Source organism: Pteronotus mesoamericanus, unplaced genomic scaffold (assembly GCF_021234165.1).
Source record: "Pteronotus mesoamericanus isolate MK-2021 breed Mesoamerican mustached bat unplaced genomic scaffold, CSHL_Meso_final contig_56, whole genome shotgun sequence".
Classification (NCBI taxonomy): domain Eukaryota; kingdom Metazoa; phylum Chordata; class Mammalia; order Chiroptera; family Mormoopidae; genus Pteronotus; species Pteronotus mesoamericanus.
The window spans coordinates 740,673-765,949 of NW_026555201.1; the positions used below are offsets into that span (position 1 = coordinate 740,673).

At 44.9% G+C, this 25,277-nt stretch overlaps 1 protein-coding gene and 1 long non-coding RNA gene across 2 annotated transcripts in view; one reads left to right on the top strand and one right to left on the bottom strand.

Annotated features, from left to right (window-relative positions):
- The window catches only part of LOC129075794 (uncharacterized), a 57,611-nt gene extending 37,006 nt beyond the window's left edge, over positions 1-20,605 (top strand). The window contains exon 3 of the long non-coding RNA XR_008529678.1: positions 20,458-20,605. This is a non-coding gene — a long non-coding RNA (uncharacterized LOC129075794). The remainder of the gene's footprint in view (positions 1-20,457) is intronic.
- SDR9C7 (short chain dehydrogenase/reductase family 9C member 7) lies at positions 12,611-24,192 on the bottom strand. Its single transcript, XM_054579934.1, has 4 exons — positions 23,892-24,192; positions 20,525-20,783; positions 19,680-19,843; positions 12,611-12,828 (listed from the first exon to the last, which is right to left on the bottom strand). Exons 1-4 carry the CDS (start codon positions 24,190-24,192, stop codon positions 12,611-12,613), a joined length of 942 nt encoding a protein of 313 aa, XP_054435909.1.
- Positions 24,193-25,277: the final 1,085 nt, after the last annotated feature.

Sequence of the window (25,277 nt, forward strand, 5' to 3'; positions counted from 1 at the left end):
AGAAATGTTGTGTTGACTCTTTAAGCGTACCCAAGACCTTCGTACTTGGCCAAGTCTTCTGAATCATATTTGTTATGGGATTTATCAGGCCTTGGCATTACACCAACTGTGGAGCAAATTAGTTTTATAGTTGTGAGTTTGCAGAGTTTATCCTTGTATTTATTATTTGTTAATTATTGTATTCTATTCCGTATGAACAACTATAAACCTACTTTTGCCCCACCCTCTATTGGAGTTTGTGGTCACCAGTGCGGTTGGTTTAAATTCCATAGCACCTAAACTCCTGTACTGGGTCCAAGTGTAGGTCTGCCTCACTTGCTATACAGGTTTTTACTTAGTACCAGTTAGAAGCAAAGGTACTTCCAGGTAAGTTAGTAAGATTGAAGAATGTAATGTAATTTGGTGGAGTATTAAGTGTGGGGATATGAAACAGTCAATGCGTGCCCCTTGCCTGCTGTCTGTAGACATAGATGGATGTGCTTCAATCAATAACATTTATAAATAGGTATAATCTATAGGGACACAATGGAAGCTTCCTTCAACCACAGGTAGGAAAGAGGCCTATAAGAGAAGTTCAGGGTAAGCCTGAGAAAGCTGCTGTGGTAGGTTGCAAGCCCTCTAGCACCGTCCCTGGCACTGTAGGGAGAATCTTTCACATTTTATTTATTGATTTTTAGAGAGAGAAACATCATGTATTCTTTGGTTGATTCTTGTTTGTGCCTTGACCAGGGATCAAACCCACAACCTTGGCATACTGGGATGATGGTCTAACCAACTCAGCTACCCAGCTAGAGCTGAATCTTTCTCATTTTAGTAGAGGCGTCAGCTTTTGTTTTGTGATACATCATTTCTATTTAGCTTTGCAAAATAACTTGATTCACTTCATATTAGAGGAGAACAATTGGAGACTGTCTTCTCTCTTTTTACAATAAATAAGTAAATAAACATTAAGAAAAGATAGCATTAAGAAAATTGCCCAGCATCACCCAGTTACTCTATAGTAGACCAAGACTAGAATTTCAAAGTTATCTAGTTCAACTGCCATCAGGACCATGACTCTCTTCTAGTGTCTCTCTGTCATATCATGCTCAGAAGCTACCAGGAAATTTAATATTTTGTTTCTCAAACCTGAGGTCAAGATTAATTTTATTGCTGCATTCTTATCTTTCTAAATCTATCTGACTCAAATAAATATTAAAATAAGTTGGTATTCCTGGAAGATCACAAACAAAATTACATAAGAAGCATGAGGCAAGGATGCAAACTAGAGAGGGTGCTCTAGAAGTAAGATGAGATGGTGGGAGGCTGAGATGAACTTGCCTTGCTTTGAACATTTGTGAATAACACACAACCTAAACTAGCCGTTTGCTCAACTCTGAGTCATTCCTTAGTCTTAGTTAAGACATTATGTCTTCCAAGAAGCCTTCTTTGATCTCCCAAGTCTAGAGACAAAGTGCTCCTGCCTTATATGAATTTCTATCAGCAGTTCCTGTACCTCTTCTTCCATTATGCTCCTCACACTTTATTAGAAATGCTTACTTATTTGTGTCTGCTCCTTGTACTGAAAGTTCCTCTAGGGTGGGAGCTGTGGCATGTTCATAGCCCTTAGCAGTGCTCAACTCCACCCTAGGTACTTACACAAATTAATTGAATGAATAAATAAGTTGTGGCCTCGGATTTTTGGCATTTGAAGAAAGTATTAAGCTGCCCCCTCCAGGGCCTGCACTAGGGCACCTCAGATATAGGTCACTGGTCTCACTGAAACCAGAGTTGAGTTGCTCTAGAAAGTTAACTGCCACTATATCTGTGTACACATACAAGTGTGTGTGCTCAGGCACACATGTGTAGCGCAGGAGATGGAAGAATGGGAGAGACTAACATGCCAAGGAGAGCAAATACCACAGTATAAGACCTTAAGAAGCAAGTTTCTTGGGATGAAACTGGCCAGCTTTGAGGGGCTTGTCCCTCATGGATCGGAGCTCTGGTTGGGTCTCCAAATCAGTTGATCTGAACTAAAGGGCAAAAATACATGCTTGACTGCTGGTACAAGGAGCCAACAGTTTTCAAATAACTTCTACTTTTAGTTTCCCTTTGCTTAACAGAGAAACATGGACCCAGATTTCCTCAAGGATGCTGTTTATTCTTTCAGGGGTGAAAATGGTTGTCTTAAAGTTGCCAGGTTTTATGATGCAAACTTTAGCTCCAAAGTAATGGGAGGACTTCCAACTATGGACTGAGGAGGCTGGCAAATCCTCTCCTCCAAAAACAAGTATAAAACTAGACAAAACTGTTAAAAACAATGGTTTAAGGTCTCCGGAAATCAACTAAAGGTAAATGATAAATTGAGAATCATTTATTCATGAAAAACCTCTAATTCTTCAGCAGGAATCTGTGATTTCCTTGTCTGGGGCCATTCCCCCATCTCCTCTTGAGCTCAATAGGCAAGAATGGCAGCGCTGCCAGGAAATCAGCAGCTTTGCACCAGAGGAGGCAGGCTAGACTTCAGGCAGAAGGTGAAAACACCACAGCATTATCAATAAAAGTAGCAAACTTTCTAGGATGCTAACAGGGAAAACCCACCGCTCTTTTAGTCTGAGCTGTGGCCCCGCTTGGGGCAAGCAGCAGATCAATCAGAAATTTAGCAGTGAGGTCCTAGGGATGAGAGAGCCATCTAAGCGCTGGAATAAGCTCTCCATTCATGGCGCACTACATACATGCATGGGAGCCAAGCTAGAATCTAAAGCCAAGGCTGATTTGAGACCTAGTTGAACTCTGAATGTCCCCCCAGGCTTTCACAAACAAAAATGTCTCCAGACATTTCCAAGTGTCCTCTAGTGGGAGTGGGGGAGCAATACTGCACCCAGTTGGGAACCACTGCTCTAAAGCAACTATTCAGAAAATATCATTTTTTAAAAAGTTTTTAAAAATCAGGAAAGGAATTGAAATGGTACACTAAAATGGTACACGAAAGATGGCAGTAAACGAAGAACAGAACAAAAATGACATAAGACCCAAAGAAAATAAATAGCAAAATGACACACATAAATCTAATGACATCAATAATTACATTACTGTAAATGGAATGGGACAAGGAAAGATGGGCCTATTACAAATTACAATTTGTCTTTATCTAGTCTGTTACAAATTAATAGAAAGGAGAGATTATACCATTCCAGATTTTTCCATGAATAAAGAAATGTCTGCCTTGTGTATTCTACTTTTAATTTCGGTGTGTGACATGCAGCTGAAATTGTATCCTACAATAAGAATACCATCTGTTTTATACAGATGCTATACAACAGCATCTAGAGGCTGTGGAGTGAGGGCATTTATTTCCAAATGCATCCATTAACTATTCAAAAAGGAAGGAAGGAAGGGAAGGATGGAGCAGGGGAAATACATTGGAGAAGGGAAGGATGAAAGGGTGGAGAGAGAGAGACAGAATTCAGCCCTGATATCTGGAGCATTTTTCTGCTGAGCAGCAAGACCAGTATATACCTTGTGGCTGTAATCGGCAAACCTCTCTTTCTTCATGTAAAGAAGAACAGAAGCCAATATGAGAAATGTTAGAAACTACTGAAGCCATTCTGACTTGGGAAGGGAGGCTCTTTCAGATTCTTTGTTCTAGGTCTGAGCCCAGAGGTTGTAAAAAGCCCCAATGAAGAAGCTATGGACAATTACAGGGCAGGTCATTAAGAAGTCAAAGGACAGCCACACAAGGCTGGCTGGGGAGGAAAATAGATAGAAACGTTTTTAGAGAAGGAAGATTGCAAAAGGCAGGAAGTCATTTTGAAATTATTTTGGCCCAAACTATGACCATGCTGGAGAAGGAAGGGCATAGACATAGACGGACACAATCAAATGAACAGAGACAGAGATCGTGGTGAGTGGCCCGTGGGACTCAGACAAACCTCTGCCTTGTGAGACCAGTTAAAGATTGAAGAAGGGCTTGGAAATTGGAAGATAAGGAACCAGCCATTCTCTCAGGCTTGCAAGAGGGGCCACCTGCGAGAACCAAACAGGCAGAATGACACTTTTCACCAGGAACAAGGATCCAGCAGAACATCAATACTTTAAGACAAAGATCACCAAATAAGCCACCAAAAAGTGTCATAAGTCAAAGATGAAGAAACTGATCAAATATGCTTCCTCTAAATGCTGCCAGTAGCAAAAGAGGGTAAGCCTCTACTCCTGCTTGAGCAGATGTCTTGTCTGGAAAGACATGCAAATACTACAAAATGAGATTCTATAGAAAACAGTCACTGCCTCCAAGAATTTGAAGAGCCTCAGACTTGGAGAGGCCCAGAACTTTGATGAGCATGAAATGCTGCCTTTTTCATTTATTAAAAAATATACTAATATAGCCCTGGCTGTTGGGGCTCAGTGGGCTGAGCACTGGCCTGTGAACCAAAAGGTCACTGGTTCAATTCCCAGTCAGGGCACATGCCTGGGTTGCGGGCCAGGTCCTCCATTTTGGTGCATGGCGGGGGGTGCAATCCATGTTTCTCTTGCACGCTGATGTTTCTCTCCCTTGCTTTGTCCCTCACTCCTCCCTCTTTCTAAAATCAATAAAGAAAATCTTTAAAAAAATAAAATAGCATCCAGGTACCTATATACCTCCCTTTCTGGGAAATGTTCTTATTACATAGTTTAAATGGAAGATGTCATCATCTTAAAGATCCTACCCACTCTCAGCCCCCGTTGATTAGTCTGTTGTTGTTCAAGAATGTCTCAGTCTGGAGTTCAGTGACCAGTCTTACTACTCTGGATGATACTCTGTCCTCCCATCTCCCCTCATTTTGGGTTGTGGTTCATTGGTGACCAGAAAGCTTGCTGAGGGTCAGGGGAGAGGGAGATATGTCCCACAGGAGAAAAGGAGGCCCATGGAGGACAGAGGCACCTCTGTCTTCATGAGGAAAGAGCTGGAAAAGAGGCCCTAGTCAGACTTGGCGTGGAAAACACTAAGTAGAGTGCTTAGGACTGAATAAATGTCCCGTAAGTGCTAAAAATTATTGCTTCTATTACTTTAGCGTTACATTTCTCTCATCATCTCCAGACTTGCTTTTTAATGCCCCTCCAATCCAGTTCATCCTAACTCATTCCCCAATGTCAGCAAAAGTGATTTTCTTTAAAAGTAAGTAGCCTCAAAACAAATCTATAGTGACAGCAAGCCCATCAGTGGATGTTTGGAGCCAGGGTGAAGAGAAAAAAGAATAAACTGCAAAAGGGTACAAGGGAACTTTCTGGGATGAGAGAAATGATCTATATCTTGACTGGTGGTGGTTGGATAGGTGTATCCATATGTCAAAACTCATCAAACTTTACGGTTAAAAAGATGCATTTTGTTTTATATATATTTCACTTCAATAACTTTTTTAAAGGTAAGCAGCCTCCCTGGTCATCTATTTCATTACTACATTTTTTCTTCTCCGTGGCATTTATCAGTATACAAAATTATTTCATTCATTCCTTTATGTCTATTTCCCAACTCTTTCACCCATTAGAATATAAACATCTTGTCCACTACTATATCTGGAACTATGCCTGGCACATAGTAGGAGCATAATAAATTCTTCTTGACAGAATAACTGATTAAAATTCTTCAATGGTTCTACCTCCAAATTATATACTGATTTCATTCAGTCTCATCATCCCTACTACTACCACTTAAGGTACCATCATTTCTTTCCTGGATTATGCAATGATCTCCTTGTGGGTCTCTTTGCTTTCACAAATGCCCCTTCATTTCATCTCCACAGAGTGATCTTTTAAAAATTGAAATCAGACTTCCGATCAAGATAGCAATGAAGGTAGACATGGCTCACCTCTTTGCACAACCACATCAAAATTACAACTAAAATATAGAAAAACCATCACTCAGAACTGTCCGAAATTGACTTGAATGGAAGTCTGACAACTTCGGAATTAAAGGAACTACATCCACCCAGACTTGTAAGAGGGGTGCAGATGCAAAATGGGCTGGTCCCACACTCATGTGTGGTGGATAAAAATTTGGAAGGGATATCTCAGGAGCAAGGAGTACAAGCCCCACACCAGACCCCCCAATCCAGGGTTCCCCACAACTTCTGGCTGCAAAAATCACCAGTGAATCAGTAGAAGAAAATGCTGAAGCCCCAACCAGTTCCTCTTAAAGAGCCCACATACAAACTCATCTACTCAGACTTACTTCTTCTGAGCTCCAGCACTGGGATAGCAGCTTGAAAGGCACCAGTGGTATACAGGAAGAAACCAAAGTGTCTGACATCAAGGCGAGCAGAGGCCATTGTCCCTTTTCTAAACTCTCCCCCTACAGAGCCGGTAAGCTAGTGCTATCTTTGAGACTCCATCAACCTGGCTAACACTGTTTGACCCACCTTGGAGATCCCCAGAGACTCTGTCCCACCCAATTTACAGGCCCCACCCATGCTGTTTTTCCATATGAATGGCTGGTCTTTCTCATGCTTCATAACTTCCTAAATCCTATCAAACAAGCAACAACTGGCTTCCGTGAGCTCCAAGATTGACACTAGCAGCAGCCAGCTCAGATTCACAGATTGGCTCCACCTGGAAATCTCCAAGCCCAGCACAAGTAGCAGCCATCTCAGATTGCTTTACAGCTCAGGCAGGGTGCCCCAGGCAAAACACAGTGGAGGCTGAATTTGGCCTGCACCACCTGGGAAATCCCAGGGTCAGCGCACCCAGTGGACAGCTACAGACCAGGTCGGAGCACCACCACCCTGCCCCTGCACAGCTGATCCTCCATGGAGGGCGGAGGTTGATGGGCAGTAGTCACAGCCAGTCCTTGCAGCTGACTGGCCTGGGTAAATCCCTCCTATTGATCTGCGAACAGCAACACAGGCTCAACTACAAGGGAAGGGTGTACTCGGCCCACATGAAGGGCACACCTCAAGTACTCAGTTTGGGTGATAGGGGAGGCTGTGCCACTGGACCATACAGGACACATACTACTTTAAGCCACACTACCAAGACACAGAGTCAAAGCAGTTCTATTTAATATAGAGAAACAAATACAGCGAGACTGCCGAAACAAGGAGACAAAGAAACATGGCCCAAATTAAAGAACAGACCAAAACTCCAGAAAAAGGGCTGAATGAAATGGAGATAAGCAATCTATAAGATGTAGAGTTCAAAACACTGGTTATAAAGATGCTCAAGGAACTTAGTGAGGACCTCGACAGCATAAAAAAGATCAGTCAGAAATGAAGAACAACTTACAGGGATACAACACTAGAGTGGATGAAGCCAAGAATCAAATAAATGAACATAAGGAACAAAAAACCACCACGCAGAACAATAAGAAGGAAAAAGAATCCAAAAAAAATGAGGATAGCATAAGCAGTCTCTGGAACAATTTCAAGAGGTCCAACATTCACCTCACAGGGGTACTAGAAGGAGAAGAGAAATAGCTAGAAGTTGGGAATCTATTTGAAAAAACAGTGAAAGAAAACTTCCCTAATTTGGTGAAGGAAATAGACATGCAAGTCCAGGAAGAACAAAGAGTTCCTAACAAAATGGATGCAAAGAGGCCCACTCCAAGACACATCATAATTAAAATGCCAAAGGTTAAAGATAAAGAATCTTAAAAAGCAGCAAGAGAAAAGAAGTTAGTTACCTACAGGGGAGTTCCCATAAGACTGTCAGCTGATTTCCCCAAAGAAACCTTGCAGGCTAGAAGGGATTGGCAACAAATATTCAAAGTCATGAAAAGCAGGGAGCTACAGTCAAGATTGCTGTACCCAGCCAAGCTCTCATTTAGAATAGAAGGGCAGGTAAAGAGCTTCCCAGACTAGAAAAAAACTAAAGGAGTTCATCATCACCAAACCATTATATTATGAAATGTTACAGGGACTTATTTAAGAAATAGAAGATCAAAACTATGAACAATAAAATGGCAAAAAATACATATCTATCAACAATTGAATCTAAAAAACAAACAAGAAGAACAGAGACAGAATCAAGGATAGGGAAACGTTTTGATGGTGGTCAGATGGGAAGGAGTTAGGGGAGAATAGGTGAAGGGATGAGGGGATTAAGAAGTACAAAGAAGTAGTTACGGAATAGCCATGGGGATGTAAAATACAGTGTAGGAAGTGGAGTAGCCAAAGAACTTACACACATGACCCATGGACAAAAACAATGATGGGGGGATTGCCTGAGGGAGTCGGGGGTGCTGGGTTGAGAGGGGCAAAGGGGGAAAAAATCGGGACAACTGTAATAGCATAATCAATAAAATATAATTTAAAAAATAAAAATTGAAATCAGATCACATTACTTTTCTGCTTTAAAAAAACGTGGAGATAATTTGATTAAGAGGCAGAACAAGAGACTGAGAAAAGGAAAGGCAATTAAAAATTCTAAGAAAATACAAAAGGTATACAAGAAAAGTTATGATCTTTTTTTTTTTTCCAGAGGGGCTTCCAAAGAGGTTATACAGTTGTTTGGGTTTTTTTTAAAAGATTTTATTTATATACTTAGAGAGAGAGGAAGGGAGGGAGAAGGAGAGGGAGAGAAAGATCAAAGTGTGAGAGATACAACAGTTCGTTGCCTCTTGCACAACCCCCAAATGGAGAACCTGGCCTGCAACCCAGGCATGTGCCCTGGCTGGGAATCTAACCTATGACCTTTTGGTTCATAGGCTGGCATTCAATCCCCTGAGCCACACCAGCCAGGGCAAAAAGGTATGATCTTAACATTAAATATACTAAAACACAATGATAGAGCAGATATGAATCTCACGTATCCGAAAATACCTCAGCTATTAATGATGGGGTGGCAGGATAACCTCAGAATAAAATATTTTCTTCTGTATGAGTAGGTTATTTCTTAAATGTCTACTGTCCCGGTCTGCATGCCTTTTATATCTCTACTGCATTCCTGCCGCGGTGGGACAGATGAGTTTTCTGTGAGGTCACCCAGGGTCTCATCTGCCTGAACACACAATACAACTGTGACTCTCAAGTCTAGCCATCTTCGCAACATACTTCCAGAAAGTGACCCCTGGTTCCTCCTTGTAGGGTAAGTGGAGGCATTCTGCTCTCCTCACCCAGATGTCTGGGGGAACCTTTCAAGTTAAGCTGTGTTCTCATAGCCTTGAGATTGGGTCCGATAAACAGTTCCCATAACATTGAGTGAGCTCATGTGTGCAGAATCTCACTGTTATACAACGTGTACTGGCTTTCTGCTGGTTTTGTCTGTATTTACTATATAAGGAGGCAGGGGCTTCCCACGGCGTAGATTGCCCCACCTGAGCATAAAGGCATGTCTGGCATTCCTATGGCTCCATGCAGTTTCTTCCGTCTGCCCAAATCCCATGAACCTGTCCGGCCTTGAATGGTCGCAAAACACTCCTGCTCTGGAAGCTCTAAACCTCACCCTCTTCTCTCACCGGCAGAGTGAATCTTCTCTTAGGGGAAAGGCTCTGCTTCTCTGAGACATTATGTGCATCCATAATGTCACTTTCTCTTTTGCTTTTTCCCCCCCAAATGCTGTGATTTCTCTAAAGATATTAGGGTTGAGAAAGCAAAGCTAGATAAAGTGCAGGAAATGTACTCTTTCCCTTATGTCAAATATCTCACCCTAGGTAAAGAAGTACCAAATTGGCTCCCTACTTGAGTGGGGAAAGAGGAAATAGGAAACCAAGAAGCAATGAAAATGTGTAAACACCTCAAAGTGTTAACTAGCTATAGTCTCCCAGTAGCAAATTTTTGTGTCTTCAACAAGGAAAATTTATTTTTGATCTAGATTGAACTCTCTCAATAGCAAAGAGTTCAAGTTTTTAATTTCCCAGGACAGTAGGCACTGTTCCTTACTCCCCAATATTTTCATTCTGTTCCATGCTTAATCTGAGCAGTTCAGGGTGATTTACCCCCTTGTCAATGATAGGTTCAGGGATAACAAACATAAGCTAATTTGGGCTAATGAGATTCAAGCAGAGTCTTGATAAGGGATTTGGGAAAGAAACTTCCTCAGTCTTTAAAGCCATGGAAAGACAGGCTCTTTCTTCTCTAAGTTGTGAATGAGGAAGCACAGAGTTCCCATTGCCACTGGCAGTCATAGTTACAATAAAGATACCAACAATAAAGGTAATTGGACTTAGGTTACAGCCAAAACTGTGAATGGCAGAACAAAGAAGCAGAAAGAACCTGTATCTTGAGGCCATTGAGGCAAGAGATAGCATAGGAAGAACTCCCAGACTGCGCTGCTGTTACAGGCCAGCATCTAGCGTCCTGGTTGCTAGGAAACACCTTTTAGCACTTAGGTAGGATGGATAATAAACCAAGACAGGGAGGAGGAGGGAGAGACTTGTCTCGCTCAGTAACTCAGCAGTCCTGAGCCTGGTATGATAATACTGCCAGGTGTTCCAACATCACAAGAAACTCAGTGTTAACAAGGAAGGAGGGAAGTCCTTGGAATTCTGTGTATTGTTTCCACTGTCTGGGAAAGAAAGCCTTGAAATTGTATATTCGTCCCAAGGCCTGAAAGGGAGAAGAGGAGGAGATCCATGGGGCCCAAAGAAGTCCATAAAACAACTTTGGTTAATTGCCTACCTCTAGTCACTATCTGTTTTATGAGGGAGTCCCTAATACTTACAGAAAGAGCTCATAAATAACTGTGGGTAACTGCCCTAACTTTAATTAACTGCCTCCTGTCACGTATCTGTTTTACAACAAGATGAACAAATGGGGATTGGAGCAAGATAAGGATTCAGACACAGACCCCCACATATAGCTATGTTTGGGTAGTCATGTCCCCCGGGAGAGCTGGCATCACCTTTACCTGTTAATCAATCGGTAACTTCTTTATCCCCATCCTGCCAACTATGTAAGTTCTCAGAACAAAGGACCTGGGGCTCTTGCCACCCTGGCTCTTGCCTCTTGCTGCCCTTACTTTGCCATGGCCTGAACCTATGCCTTTCACCCCTACCTTGGCAAGGCCCGTTCTCTTCCATGAGAATGTATCACTCATAAACTCTGCTTGCACACCAGTAGACTTGCTAACTTATAATCCTTTACTGTGTTGGCAAGAAGAACCATTAACACCTTGATTCACCTATGGGGCCTTGCTCTAACTCTTTATTGTTTAAGCCAATGGTGAGTTGGCTTTTCAGTCACTTGCAGCTCAATGCATCCTTCCTGACACAGAATTTAGTGCAGGAATAGAAGTGATGCGAATAATAGATTCAGTGGGTTGTATGGTTGCCCCCAAAAAGATATGTCTACATCCTAATCCTTGGAATCTGTGAATGTTACCTTATTTGGAAAAGGGGTCTTTTGTAGATGCCATTAAGTTATATTTTATTATTTTTCAAGTACAGCTGGATATTAAAGAAACACAAAGACATTATAATAAAAAATTTCCGCATTTGCCTTTATTACATGACCATTCCTCAAGATCAAAAGAGTCTTTTTTCAAGAGAACTTCATATGGCCCAAAAAGGTACTTTTTAAAAATTTAGTTCAATGAATTCTTTAACAATGTTACAAATTTCAGAAATTTATTCTACTGTAACTAAAACCCTATGCTGGGAATCTGAACACCCAAGTTCTATCTTGATCACTATGCTGGGGGGCTTTGAACAGGTTACATCTTCCTCTGAGCATTAATTCCTTCTGTGGAACTATCAGCAGTTCCCAAGTGCATCAGAATCATGTAGGTTCTTGTTACAAATACAGATTTCTGGGCCCAATCCCAAGTTTACTAAGTCATATTTTCTAACACTGAGGCCTAGGAATCTGTATTTTAGTTAACTACATGATTATGACATACAGCCAAGTTTGAGACCCACTTTGTTAGATGACCTCCAAGATTCTTCACAGCTCTAAAAATGTGACTTTCTGATTTCTGTTTCTTTTGTCACTGATTGTCCATCTTTACTACTAGATACTGTGCTAAAAAACAAGAACAAAAGCACAAATTAAACCGAAACCATGATTTAATCATTTTATAATCTAGCAGCTACACAGTGCCTGGTATGTAACAGGTACTCAATAAATATTTGAAGAATTAATTAATGGTAATTAAATAAATGGATACTATTTCATGTGGGCCCCAATCACCTATGGACAGAGAAATCTAAAGAGAAAGAAAATATTATAAATTTTTCCCTGATTATTCTTGTGCTCCCTCTTTGCCCTACCACATACTTCAAATAATGGGTTATGTGAAAGAGGTTAATGCATATTTAGAGACCCAATAAGAAAGCGGTTGAGATTCTCCCGTGGGCTGGATTGTGCCACAATATTTCCCAGTGGCAGCGACAACTGAGGGAGGTTCATGAGTAGGAGTTAGTTATTATCTCCTTGACTTTTCCAGGTCCAGAAAAAGCCACATACTGACCAGGTGACAGATGTTCTCAGGGCCATCCTGCGGGTCTTTGAACATAAAAAGGCTACCACAGGTTTCTGTGTGGCCACAGTGAGTGGGAAGAGGCCCTCATCTTCTGTTAGAAGTTACCATAAATTCACCAGCAATGTGTGTCAGCCAAGCAAAGTGTCTCCAGAATGTCTGATGCCATCTCTTGTAGCCTCAGAGTCCCTTCTCCCAGCCCCCTTCTGGACACTCCACTGACCACCCTTTGGGCTTCTCAGGCTCAGACGCTGTCTGCTGGCCTTGGAAGGTATCGGCTTAGGATGAAATCTGTCACAGGGGTGGGCAACTTAGACAAGGGGAGGTAGAGGAGTTTGGCATCCAGGCCAGGGTTGTAGCGGATGCGTGGGCTCCGGGAGACAATGGCATGTTCCAGGCTGTTGATGACATCTCTGGTCCTTGGCTCTGCCAACTGAGTAATGTTTGTTAACTTCTCAGTATCTGCTTGAGGAGGGGAGAAAAATAAAAGGCTATTATTTTTCATTAATGATGGTTCTTTCTAAATTCCATCCAAGCTCCCTTTCCATCAGATAACTGACCTAACATTTCAGGCAGATCTACCTCACTTTTCAGGTTGTCCCTTACACAAACATTGTGTATATAATCATTTCTATTCCTGAATTCAAGGATTGTGTATTGCACTAATTCAAAAGAATATATCCACCCCTATGTTCATTGCAGCATGTTTACAATAGCCAAGACATGGAAGCAACCCAAGTATCCAACAACAGACAGGTGGATAAAAAAGTGGCGGTACATATATACACTGGAATATTACTCGGCCATAAAAAATGAAACCTTACCATTTGTTACAGCATGGATGGACCTGCAGGGTATTATGCTAAGTAAAATCAGTTAGAGAAAGACAAATACCATATGATTTTACTTATATGTGGAATCTGAAAAGCAAAATAAGTGAACACAGAAAATAGAAACAGACTCATAAATAGAGAGATCAGACTGATGGTTGTCAGAGGAGAGAGAGTTGAGGAGTTGAGTGAAAAAGGTGAAGAAATTAAGAAGTACAGATTGGTAGTCACAAAATAATCACAAGGATGTAAGTACAGCGTAGTCAATAATATTGTAATAACTACATATGGTGCCAGGTGGGTACTTGAAATATCAGGGGGATCACTTTGCAAAGTATATGATTGTCTAACCACTATGCCGTGCACCTGAAAGTAATACAAAATAATATTGAATGTAAACTGTAATTGAAAAAAAAGAAAAGAATTGTTTGAATTCCTGCTCTTGCATTAGACTAACAACAAGAAAACCTGTGTCCAGTTCTGCTGCTTATTAGTTGTGTGACCCTGAGCTTAAACTATCCTCATCTGTAAAATGAGGATAATAATACCTGTCCTAGAGAGTAATAAATATAAATAATAGCAGATTAGAAAGTGAAGGAGAATGGAATAGAAAACAAATACATGTAAGTGCATAGAAAAATTGGAAGGAAGGAAGTAAAATATTGTCTGGATGGTGCATTTCTAGTTATTGGAGGGTTTTATTCCCTCCTATTTACTCCTTAGAGTTCCCAAATTTTCTATAAAAGCGTACAGGGGGAAAAAAATGTCATTAGAAAATAGTAACACTGTCTTTGCCTTGGTCATAAGGCCATTGTGGTGCTCAAATGATGTCAGGCACAGACAGGCACCTTGTAAGGCTCTAACAAACATGAGGGTATTCTGCTAACGCTGGGCACATGAGTGTAGAGGGGTACAAGGCACTTAAGTGGTCCAAGCCTGCCGAAGCTCACCCCAAATAGGGGACAGGGCAGGAGATGCACTTGTGGGCCCTGATCGGCGCTGGTCCGTATGGCTTGTGCTTCGGTGGCAGCCCCAAGCACTTTGGAGGAAGCGGTGCCTGAGAGTCAGACTCTGAGATGAAGGATTAAAACTCGAAAACAAAGAGAGAGTTAAAGCAGGCCTGACTTTGGAGATGGCCCAGGAAGGCTAGGAATTCACCCCCTGTGCACCGGGCACCGATAAGAAGTTGATGAGGGCAGGACAATGTCATTGAGTATCTTTAACCCTGACTTTGAGCAACTTCTCTTTCTGTTTCCCAGAGAGAAAATTACTGCAATGAAAAAGGACAAACTATACTGTGGGGTCCCCAAAAGAGCCACGCTGATTTAAAGCCAGACTGTCAGTAAAACGACAACATCTTAGGGTGCGAACCCTGCCCTCCTTCCTTGGCCTGACGCACAGCCCGCCCGCTAGCAGCGGGCCCAGGCAGGGAGGCGACTGTCGGAGGACTCATCAAGGTGCGCAGGGCTGAGTGCGCTAACTCGGAGCCAGCGAGGGCTGTGCAGGTGTTTGAGGGCAAGGCAAGCTGGCGTGATAAGGCGGTTTAGGAACTAGGCTCTGAAAGATGGGTAGGACTCACATAGCCAGTGCGATGGAAAAAGCTACCTGAGACATGGAAGTAGTCTAAGGCACATTCTTTCATTGTTCTTTCAAATACTTATTGACGTCCTGTTTTGCTCTGGACACCCCATTAGACCTGGGGTGGGAAGAGGGACAGAGGTACCCATTTAACCCGTCGCTCTCCTAGGTAGTGAAGAGGAACATGGGCTTTGGATTCGGGCAACAGGAAACACTTGTGTTATTGTAAGAATTCAGTATCAGGGACCAGGCTTTGGCACTTACGGACCCAGTAGTTGAGTTTCTGGCCTGTTCTCCTTTGCCAGGGATAACTCCTACGCTTCCAGTCTAGTCTCTCCCCAGGGAGAAGGGGGCAAAAAGGGGAATTTTTGTTGGCCTGCCTTAGCAGGGTTGAGATAAAGAAAGAAAACTTGGCAGGTGACTGTGTGGCTTAGGACAAGAATACTGTGTTCTGTTCACATGCCTGTCCTGGTGACTCTGTGTGCTACTTCATGTTAGTTGGTTATTAACTAGCTTAAGTATCACTCCAAGATACCTAGTCTGGTCCGGATTTCACGGGCCAGGGGCCTGTCTAATTGGCCATAGCTTGCTGGGCTTTCTGCCCAGTGGAGCTGTATGACCGCTCCTAAATACTTCTTCAGTCTGCCCCCACAGCACCTGCCTCCTTAAAGACTACCCCCACCCTACACACACAGTTCCCATAACCGCCAAGACTTGTAATTCATGCCTTTGTCATTCTTTCACTGGATTTCTGTAACAGTCTCCTAGCTGGTCTCATGTCTCCACCCTCATTCTTCCTACGGCAACACAAATCTGATCAGGTCATTTCAGAGCCATTTAAAGGGCTCTCCAGTGCCTTCAGGATAAGAGCCACACTCCTTAGTGGAGCCATCAGAGCCTCTTATGGTCTGACTCCTAAGCTCTCCCAGCCTCATCCCCCACCACAACCCCTTCACACTTCTCTCAGGCCAGACTCATACCAACAATGATGGCTGAGGTTTAATTCTCCGAACAGTCCATGACAGAGGAGTTATTACTTTATAATGAAGAAACTCAAGTTTAGGCAGTTGTGAAACAGAGTTGGAGGGGCAGCTGTGATCTAAACTCTGAATCCACACTGTCTCCAAAAGCGTGCCGTGTAGTCAGGCCTCCGAACACTGCTCACGATCCTCCCTCCATGGGAAAGAGCTGCCGTCTTTTCCCCTTCCGGCTTAGTCTTCAGAACGCACTCAGGCATCCATTGTCACATCTGGGAAGGTTTCTGCAACAGCAGAACTAAGACTGCACTGTTGCTTTGTTTTTGGACACATGTTCATTGTTTCACATCCTCCTGATGTTGTATTTGCTTCTCCATCTCCCCTGCTAGGTTGTTTCCTAGATGCTTCATCTCATCTCCCTGTCCCCATACACACTAAACTGAAGTGAAAATTAGAATATAATCACCTAGAAATTTTTTTTTACCTAGAAGTAGTCAAATGCTGCCTGAGGTTTGTTTTTTCTGCAGTCACAGGGTGGACAACAGATCACTTAGCACATGGTATTTTATAAACCCAGTCCTTACTATTCTTCAGAAGAATGATAGCAGCTTTCGGACAAGTGGTTTTCAGAGGAAGTTTGCTTTCTCCGTGTTCTTCTAAGGCCCGCAAAAGACGACAACTTCTGCCTGCATTGGGCCATTTTACGTACTTGAAAAAACGGCCTTATGAGGTTTTTCAGACGCAGGCTGAATCTGTGTTTCCCCAGAGTCCCATAGTAGCCCCATAAGTAATTTGGGCCATTCTCTACTAAAGGAGAGTTTTTAAGATGACCTCACAGAGGATATACATTATTCCCTTACCACCCACCCATCTATTTCCCTTGCTAAGCACAACAGCTGCAGAGTTTTCACTGGGAATCCTTGCCTCTCCCTCTCTGAGTCTTTTGGTCTGGGCAGAGCATACCACCCAGCCTGAGCCAGTCAGATTTTTGTATTCCCCTGGGCACACTGAGCTCCAGGTTGGGTACATCCTGCTGTCCCTCTGATCCTGCCGTCTTAGATGCACCAAGTCAGAGTGAAATTTAGGCCTTTTGGGGAGCTACTGAAAGAACTACCCCTGGGAGAAGATGAGGACATGCTGCAGCCATGTGACCCCCACAGGGGACAGAGCCTGTGAAGCTGGACCCAAGGCAAAAGAAGCAGAGCCAAGGAATCGGGTAAAACCAGGTCCTAAGAACACCATTTGCGGACTTGGTCAGGCTATGCTGGAAGGCCATCTCCTTCAATTTTTTACTCATGAGTGTCAAGAGATTCCTTTTCTGCTTAAATAATTTGGGTTGGATTTTCTGTCAATTGTCCACTGAGAAACTCTCAACTGCTGTATAATCCTTTGGGCTTTGTTTCTTCTCACAGAATTCCAATACGTTCAGAACTAAAAGATTACTTTCTTCAAGGAATACTTCTCTGACTATTTCCCCCTAAATCAATGAATGAATGATATCTTTGTCCTCCAGGTTCCTTGAACTATAACCCTAGCACTCATCCATGATGGCTTCCTCTCCCTCCTAGTACTAGCAGCCCTAATATCCACCTGGCATCTCTCAACTTCTTTCCATTTTCTCCGTTTTCTCTCTAGTCCAAGCCAGTGTGAGGTCTAGCCTGGAACACTAGCACCCAGGGCAGTCTTTCCTAATTACCAATCAGGTCGCCTCCTGCATCCCCAGTGGGCTCCGACGCTCTAAGTCCTCCTGTTCCCCTTGGCTCCCTCCCGCTGCCCCCATCCTGTGGCATTCTCAAAGTGCCTTACAGACTGTCCTGCCTCAGGGCCTTCCTGCCAAAACTTCCCTGTCCATGCCCTCTTTCTGCTTTTCAGCAACGCCTCATTGGTTTTTCCCCAAAGTCAACTCAGAGAAGCCCTCCTCTACACTATAACCTAAACTGGGCTCCCAGCTCCCAGCCCCATCCTTCTTTCACAGCCCCGTGTTTCTCTCCATGACACTTATCCACATTGGCCATTAAATGCGTGTGTGTTTATTAAGATCCATCTCCCCTACTGAGCCTTAGGCTGCAGGCAGTGAGCTGTGAGCCCTGCTGCTCCATCCATTCTCACTCGCCAGCCCTGCACAGTGCCTGGCAGGTGGTGCGCTCCCAATAAAATGTGTATTAAATGAATAAATGGTTGTTATGGTTTTGGCATCTTGGCTTTTTACTCCATTGATGTATGATGTTCAGGAGAATATGCCACTAAAATAAAACCCACTGGGCAGTTAGATACCTGCCACGGATTTGATTGAGTGGTTACATAGAACCCATCCAGAGTTTCTGGGTGTATTTCAAAAATTCATCCCTTCAGATTTTGGATCGTTACTACCTAGGAATCTCTCTTTGCAATACAAGAACTTATAGCTTATAGGTTCCAGTGTAATAGAAGGAAGGAGGCCATACTCAGTCTGAGGGAGGATAAAAACCACTTTTAAATCTAATTGCTCTCACCAGGGGTCAGGTAATCTTCTAAGCATTTAAATATACGTACTCATTTCATTCTCGTAACTCATTACAGATGAGAAAACTGAGTAACTTGCCCAAGGCAAGCAGGAGAGCCAAAATTTGCACTCAGGCAGCCCAGTTCTAGTCTAAGAACTTAACCACAGTAGTAAATGGCCTTTTAGGGATGTTCATGGAAGCCAAATAAACAGAGGGAAAAGATCTGAGTCAGGGAAATGCGTAACTAGACCGTTAAGGTCCAAAGAGGCTGCGAACCTGCCTGGCTGCTTCACTCTGGCCCAAGAGAACTTCCTGAAGAGAACCACAAAGTACCAGCTCTACCTTCTTAACTAGCAGCCAGGTCACAGAGAAGCAGCTGGAGAAGTGAGCTGCCTGCCAAGGAGGTGCCAATAGACTGCACCAGAACCAATTTCTATTGACAGATCAGAGGCTGCCCTCCCCCCACCACAAAGGCAGCTGCAGAGATGGCTCTGAGGTGCGGGGAGCCAGAGAAATGGAGAGAACTAGGAAGTCTTCTGGACCGTCCTCTCCTGAAATCAAACCTCTGCTTTGAAATTAGATGATCCGAGCGAACATGGGAACTTCTGGTCCTCAGAGTGGCCTTTTCTCTCCTACCACGAGGTGCTCTAACCGGTCTTTCAGTTCCTCCTCCACTGCACCCACAGGCCACCCCCTCCACTTGAGCCTCAATGGCCAGGGTTCCACTTATCCATCAAACTGGAAGAACTGCACAAAGTTTTGGGGTGGTATGGTAAACAGCTGTAATGACCCTTCTCAACTCTCCTCAAATGTCAGAGGTTCATAGGAGACCCCTAGCTTGGAGAAAAAGAGGATTGCCTAGAGAGCCTTCCTTTAAAATACTCCTGTGCTCCTGTCCTCTTCATTAATTTAACAAGTACTCAGTGTGTGCAAGACATTTCTCAGGTATTAATTCTCATCGCAGTCCTGTGTGTAGACACTATCATTAGCTCCATTTTATAGATGAGAGAACTGAGGCATAGCACGACCAGGTAACGTGCCCAAAGTTCCCTACCTGTTAAGTGGTAGAGCCAGGATTCAAACCCAGGCAGTCTGCCTCAAGCAGCTGTGCTCTTAGCAACTTCTCTGTATCGATGTCAGTGCATTTTCACTTGCTTCACCAGCATAATGACATGGGGGAGAGTAGGTGCCAGGAATGGGCAGCATCCCTGGATAGCACCTTCCCTCGCTCCCCCATCTCCCTGGCAGCTCTAGTTCTGTCACTCCCAGCAGTTGTCCACTTGGTCTCTGTTCTCAAATCTCAGATCTGCCACCAGCTGTGTGGCCTCGAGCCCTTTAACTCTTCTGAGCCTCCATCCCAACATCCGTAAAACGGAAGTATGTCAGTGACCACCAAGATCTCCCTGTACCTGTCAAAGACCCCTCCCCCTGTGAGGAAAACTCACAGATACGGAAGTACTCCTCTCCGTAGCTATCCCGGGTCTCCTGTGGCAGCTGCTCCCACAGCTTCTTCATGCGCGTCTCCATGCTGTCCTTGCCCAGAATGGATGTCCGATAGTTCCCCGGCTCAATGATGCTGACTTTCACCCCAAAGTAGTAGAGCTCACGCCTGGGAAAGAAGAGTTGTATTCAGTCTGGGACTCCAAGGTGACAAAGGCTCGTCGGGGAGAGTCACTTCTGATGCCTGTATAGGTGCTGATCTCCTCAGGAAACTGGCAGTGCCGTCTCTACCCCTGCACCAGGCCAGTCTGCATGGAAGTAAACCCTGTTGTTGGACCTCAGCCCTTTCCCAAGGCTGCTCTCTAGGCAGTTGACTTTAGGCAAATCCAGAGGAAGGAAGTTGACAGAGAATCTAGACTAGAGCCTTACCTCCCACCAGGTCCCTCCCACTCAGCCCCACACCCAGCATTCTGATGGCAAAGGGAATCAGAGGTCAACACAAGGCTGGCGTCCTCCTTGGAGGGTCTCCCATGAGCACATCTGTCCCCCGGCCTCTCTGTCCATTTGGGAGACAGTCCCTCCTATTCCCACAGGCCCAAATAGGGGTTCACTTATTCTGGAACAGCTCAAGGGAAAGCAGGGAGATGGTCTCCTATCACCACCCCACCTCTTTTCCTCATCCTTTCTTCTCTTGGTCCTTGGGGAAGGCCCCCTGAGGGCTAGCCTGCTTTTTACTACGGTTTTATTTTTTTGCCCTCATGCTGTTGTTCTCCCTGCCCCCAGCCCTTTCTTCCAGAGGCAAAGCGCCAGGACTCCCACCCAGAGCGGTTTGGCACCAAAGCTCAATCACCTGATGCTGTCAGAGAAGGCCTCGACACCAAACTTGGAGACACAGTAGCCACCACCAATGACAGCCACAAGACCACCACAGCTGGACATGTTGACGACCCGGCCCCGGGCTTTCTTGACCATGGGTAGCATGTGGAGGGTCACTTCGATCAGTCCCACCAGGTTCACATTGATCACCTTCACAAAGTCCTGTATAGTCAGCCATTCATTGGGACCACTGGGCAGGCCCACACCAGCATTGTTCACCAAGGCCCATAGACCTGTGGGGAAGACAGAGAGAAACACAGAAATCACCAAGGTCTCCTACCCACTGCTCAGGGCTGTTGAGGTTGGTTGAACAGGTGCACAAAGCTGGGGCCTGGGCAGGAAGCTATTACAGCCTGAAGGAAGATGTGCTTTTTACCAATTAGTTTTCTTTTTTGTGATTTATACAATCTACCAGCTACCTGGGCCCTATACCAGCTAAGAATCCAGGCTTTAGCTAATGACATTTAAGCTATTAGCTCTGGGAAAAGAGATTTCATTTTCATACCAATGAATAAATGTTTGAATTCCTTCCCCCATTATGCTTTCCCCTCTGTATTCTCCTAAGTATAAGAGACCAATTTTATTACACACATTATTAAAGTTACTTCATTCATTCATCCATTCACACATTCATTTATTCATTCATGAGCCCCGTGTTCTGCTGGTTTCAAAGGAAGGTGCCAGAGACATAAAGTGAACAAGACAGGGTCTTATCACTCAAGGAGCTCACAAACCAGAATGGAAATAAATAACATTTATAAATAAATACGAAGCATTTAAATAATTATGGAAAGTGTGAAAAGAGCTGTCTGAGATAATTAAATTGAATTGGTATATATGGAGAGAAAAAATGCTAAGTATTGTCATTCAGTTCTGCAGGGAACCAGGCTTGGAGCATTCAAGTTCTAGTCCTGGTTCTACCTCCAGCCTTGGACAAATCACTTTCTCTCTCTGGGCTGCAGATTCTATGTTGACTGGACTAGAACAGTTGTTTCCAGCCTCTGGTTTGCAGTCCTGAGAGCCTCCCAGGCTGAACCTCAGAACCTGCCCAGGGAGAGAGATGCAAGAGAAGCTCAACTTTCATTTGCTTTACATGTTGAGCTTCCAAGTAAAACTCTACTTGGAGGAGGGTATTTGATGCTAAAAACAGGTTGGAAAAGCTTCTCAGTGATCTCCAAAGAGGCCTTCCAGGTCTTTCATTCAGGGATTCCACGAGCCCCGCTGCCCTGGCTCCTTCCCTTTCCCTCCCCCATGCCTCTCCCACCTTGGCCTCTGCAGCCTTAAGTGCTCCTCTGGGCACACTTTCCACTCTTTCCTGAGGGCAGGTCTGGGTGTAAACACTACACCTGGGCCACCCCTTCCCCTGGGGCTGTGGTGCACACAAAATCCACGCCTTCGCCCTATCGTCCTGTTTCCTCCAAGTAGAGAGACCCCAGGAGACCACCTGGCTGGCAGGACTCAGAACCTTCTCAGACAGAGGGGACTCTCTTGTCTTACAGAGAAGGGGATGAGGCTTCTGAAACCCAAAGACTACAAAATCCCAGTGATCTCTGCTTGTGGGTTAAAAACACACTCGCCACTACTTCTGATCATCCCAGGTAAACAACTTTGCCTCCTGGGGAATCAGGACAATTTTAATTTTTTTTTCTCCTGCGAAGAGCAACTAGAGAACTGTCAGAGTAGTGAGAACAGCTTTGGGGTCAACCTATCATGTCCAAAGACTCTCAGGGACGATAAGAGAGTAGGCCGGAACCCCCTTCTCCCATTTCTCAATGCTTCTTAGGCCAACGATGTTGCCTAATGGAGTAGGCAGGATAATGGCCCCCAGAAGATGTGCCCATACTAATCCCTGGAACCTGTGAATATGGTGGATTATGTGGGAAAGAGGAACTAAGGTAGCAGATGAAATTCAAATTGCTAATTAACTCTCCTTAAAATGGGGAGAGCATCCTGGATTAACCAGGTGAGCTCAATGCAATCACAAGGGTCCTTCTAAGTGGAAGAGGGAGGCAGAGAAATGGCAGTGTGAAAAGGACTTGGCCTGACCTCACTGGCCTTGAAGGTAAAAGAGGGTCATGAGCCAAGGAATGCAGGCAGCCTCTAGGAGCTTGAAAAGGCAATGGAATGGATTCTCCCCGGGAGCCTCCACAAAGGAACACAGCTCTGTTGACAACTTGATTTCAGCCCAGTGAGACCCATTTTGGACTTCTACTCCTCAGAACTATAAGATAATAAATGTGTGTTGTTTTGAGCCACTGAGTTTGTATTAATTTAGGGCAGCATCAATAAGAAACTAATATACCCAGTGAATCATTAACACAAGTGGCTCAGGACTAAATCTAGGGCGCTGGGTGAGGCAGCCTGCTGAAAAAAGAGACTCACTCTTGCTGAATTATTCATTACTTAGTTCACCCAACAAATATTTGGCACCTTACTAGAGGCCAGACACTGTTCTAAATACTAAGGATATGTAGTAAATAAGAGACAAAAAGTCCCGCCCCTTCCCCCAAGCTTTATTTTAGCAGGGAAAATAGATAATAAATAATATTAAATCGTGGGTAGTGATTAGTGCTAAGGAGAAAAATAAAGCAGAGAGTTATTGCCTGGTCCCTCCAGGGCTCTCTTGCCCCGTCCTGTGTGCATGGACCCAGACCAGTTCCCTTAGGAGCTAGGACTTCCCCTAGGCTGCCGCTCCTGCAACAGAGCCACCCTGTTCCCCCTGTTCCTGTGTCCATGCCCTTCATGCAGGAAGCTCCCCAGGCAGGTGCCTACGTAGTTCTGGTCCAGCCCCAGCCCACAGCCTCCTTTCCCAATAGGAGCATCCATTCCGATGTCAGCACTTACTCTGAGTTCACCCTAATATCCACCATGATGTGAGGAAAGGACAGATCTCTTTGGCCTCAGCCTTCTAGCCTGACGCAGTCAAGGAAAGCAAATGCCTCCACTCATGGAGTCCCACCTCATGCTGCCGTCTTGCGTTCCCCCAGCTTGTCCTGACAAGAGCCGAAGGTCAGGACCACCAAAGTCCGAGAGAAGCAACTCCATTGTTAGAGGTCTGGATGTACAGAGCACAGCTTCTCTCCCCTACGTCCTATGGCAACCTCCCTCCGTCCCTCTGAGTATCTGGGAGAGAAGACTTCCTTGAGAAATCAGCCCTTCCTGTGGATAGACCAAACCATGCAAGGGCTTCCAGTCCCACTGGGCCAGAGTCTCAGCCCCTCTCTCTACATTTCTTCTCCCACCCCTTCTGAACCACAGGGTCCCTGATGACTGTCAGATGCTGGTAGGAGAGAAAGAAAGAAGAATAAGCTGAGAAAGCTAAAGAACGCAATTCACCCCACCTTGCTCGCCCACTTGGTCCCTCACCCACTGGGCCGCCTTCTGGATGCTCTCACTCTTGGTGACATCCAACAGGGTGGTCTGCAGCCGGTTGGAGGTATCTTGCTGAAGCTTCTGGGCCCCCTCCTCAGTGAAACAAGCAGCCAGCACTCGCATGCCTCGATCATCCAACTGCTTGGCCAGTAGGTTCCCGAAGCCCGAGTCACAGCCTGTGATGAAGACATACTTGTCTGAGAGGTTGCGGACGAGATTGCAGTTCTTGAACCAGCGGTACATAAAAGAGAGGTCTGTGAGAGCTGCCATAGGGCAGGGAGGAGGTGATGGCCAAGAAGGATCGGGCTCAGGAGACAGTGGGAGAGGCTGGTCCTCTGACCCCCAGCTTGCAGTGCGCTGGAGGCTGCTGAGAAGAGCTGTCCTCCCTCCCACTACTGACAAAACACGCAGGGCCCCTGAGTGAGCCACTCTATAATTTTTATAGGTGGATGGATGCATCACCACACCAATTAGCCCAGATGCAAGAAATTCAAGTCTAACCTGAAGCCTTGCCACCTCAGGCAACCCTGGTGGCTGCCCTTCTCTCTCCCCAGCCCTGGCAGGTGAAGGTACCAGGGAAGGGACGGACCCCAGTGGTGATGTCGGTGCTGAGAGGTGGCTCACCTGGGCGGTCTGAGCAGGATAAGTGAGAACGAACTCGGCCTAGAAAGCTCCCCTGGGAATCCCCCACCCCTGGTCCAGGGACCAAAATCATTTGTCATGAGTCAGGCATGTAAATAAACTTAATTTTTATTTTTAGAAGAAAAAAAAATAAGATCAATTCATTAATGTAAAACAAAGAAAATCAGTTTGTGCCTTCCAAACCCCAAGAAAAATGAGTTCCAGGTTATTAGCTCTCTGGAATTCTCTGCCCTTAGGTGTGTGTCCATTATTAGAGATGACGAAAAAGAGTTCCTCTCAGGGAAGCTATGTCTTCACGGTCCTGAGGCCAGAGGCAGCAGGGTCCTCCTATAAAGGAGGCTGGTGATGGGAGGCTCCAATGCCCAGAAAGCGGAAAGACCAAGGGCCTCAGGGTGGGGTCCTTGGGAGGCGATACTCAGATCGCCAATGAGGTGCCCTGATTGCACTCCAGGCAGGCCCGGCTCCCAGCCTCCCCCAGTGACCAGGCAAATGGAGGAAGCCAAAGACTGAGGACACATCAGCAGCCTTGGGACAGGGCCCCCAGTGGGCATTTTCTAGGCTTTCTTTTTCCTACCCCCAGGGTTAGACACACAGGAGGTGACCTGGTGATCTGAGGGGTCTGGGGGTGGGGTGGTAATGGTGGGAGGGAGTGACTATGCAGTCAACTGACACAGTGGTTAGTTGGATGTGCAGAGAGAAGGGTGGCCAGGAAT

Bases quoted from the DNA above. Each gene is read 5' to 3' on its own strand.
- SDR9C7 (XM_054579934.1), bottom strand. From the start codon at position 24,192: ATGGCAGCTCTCACAGACCTCTCTTTTATGTACCGCTGGTTCAAGAAC. The intron at 20,784-23,891 runs GTGGGGTGAATT...TCTTCCCCACAG, and splicing joins GGACCAAGTGGGCGAGCAAG to GTCTATGGGCCTTGGTGAAC. The intron at 19,844-20,524 runs GTGATTGAGCTT...CTTCTTTCCCAG, and splicing joins GCCTTCTCTGACAGCATCAG to GCGTGAGCTCTACTACTTTG.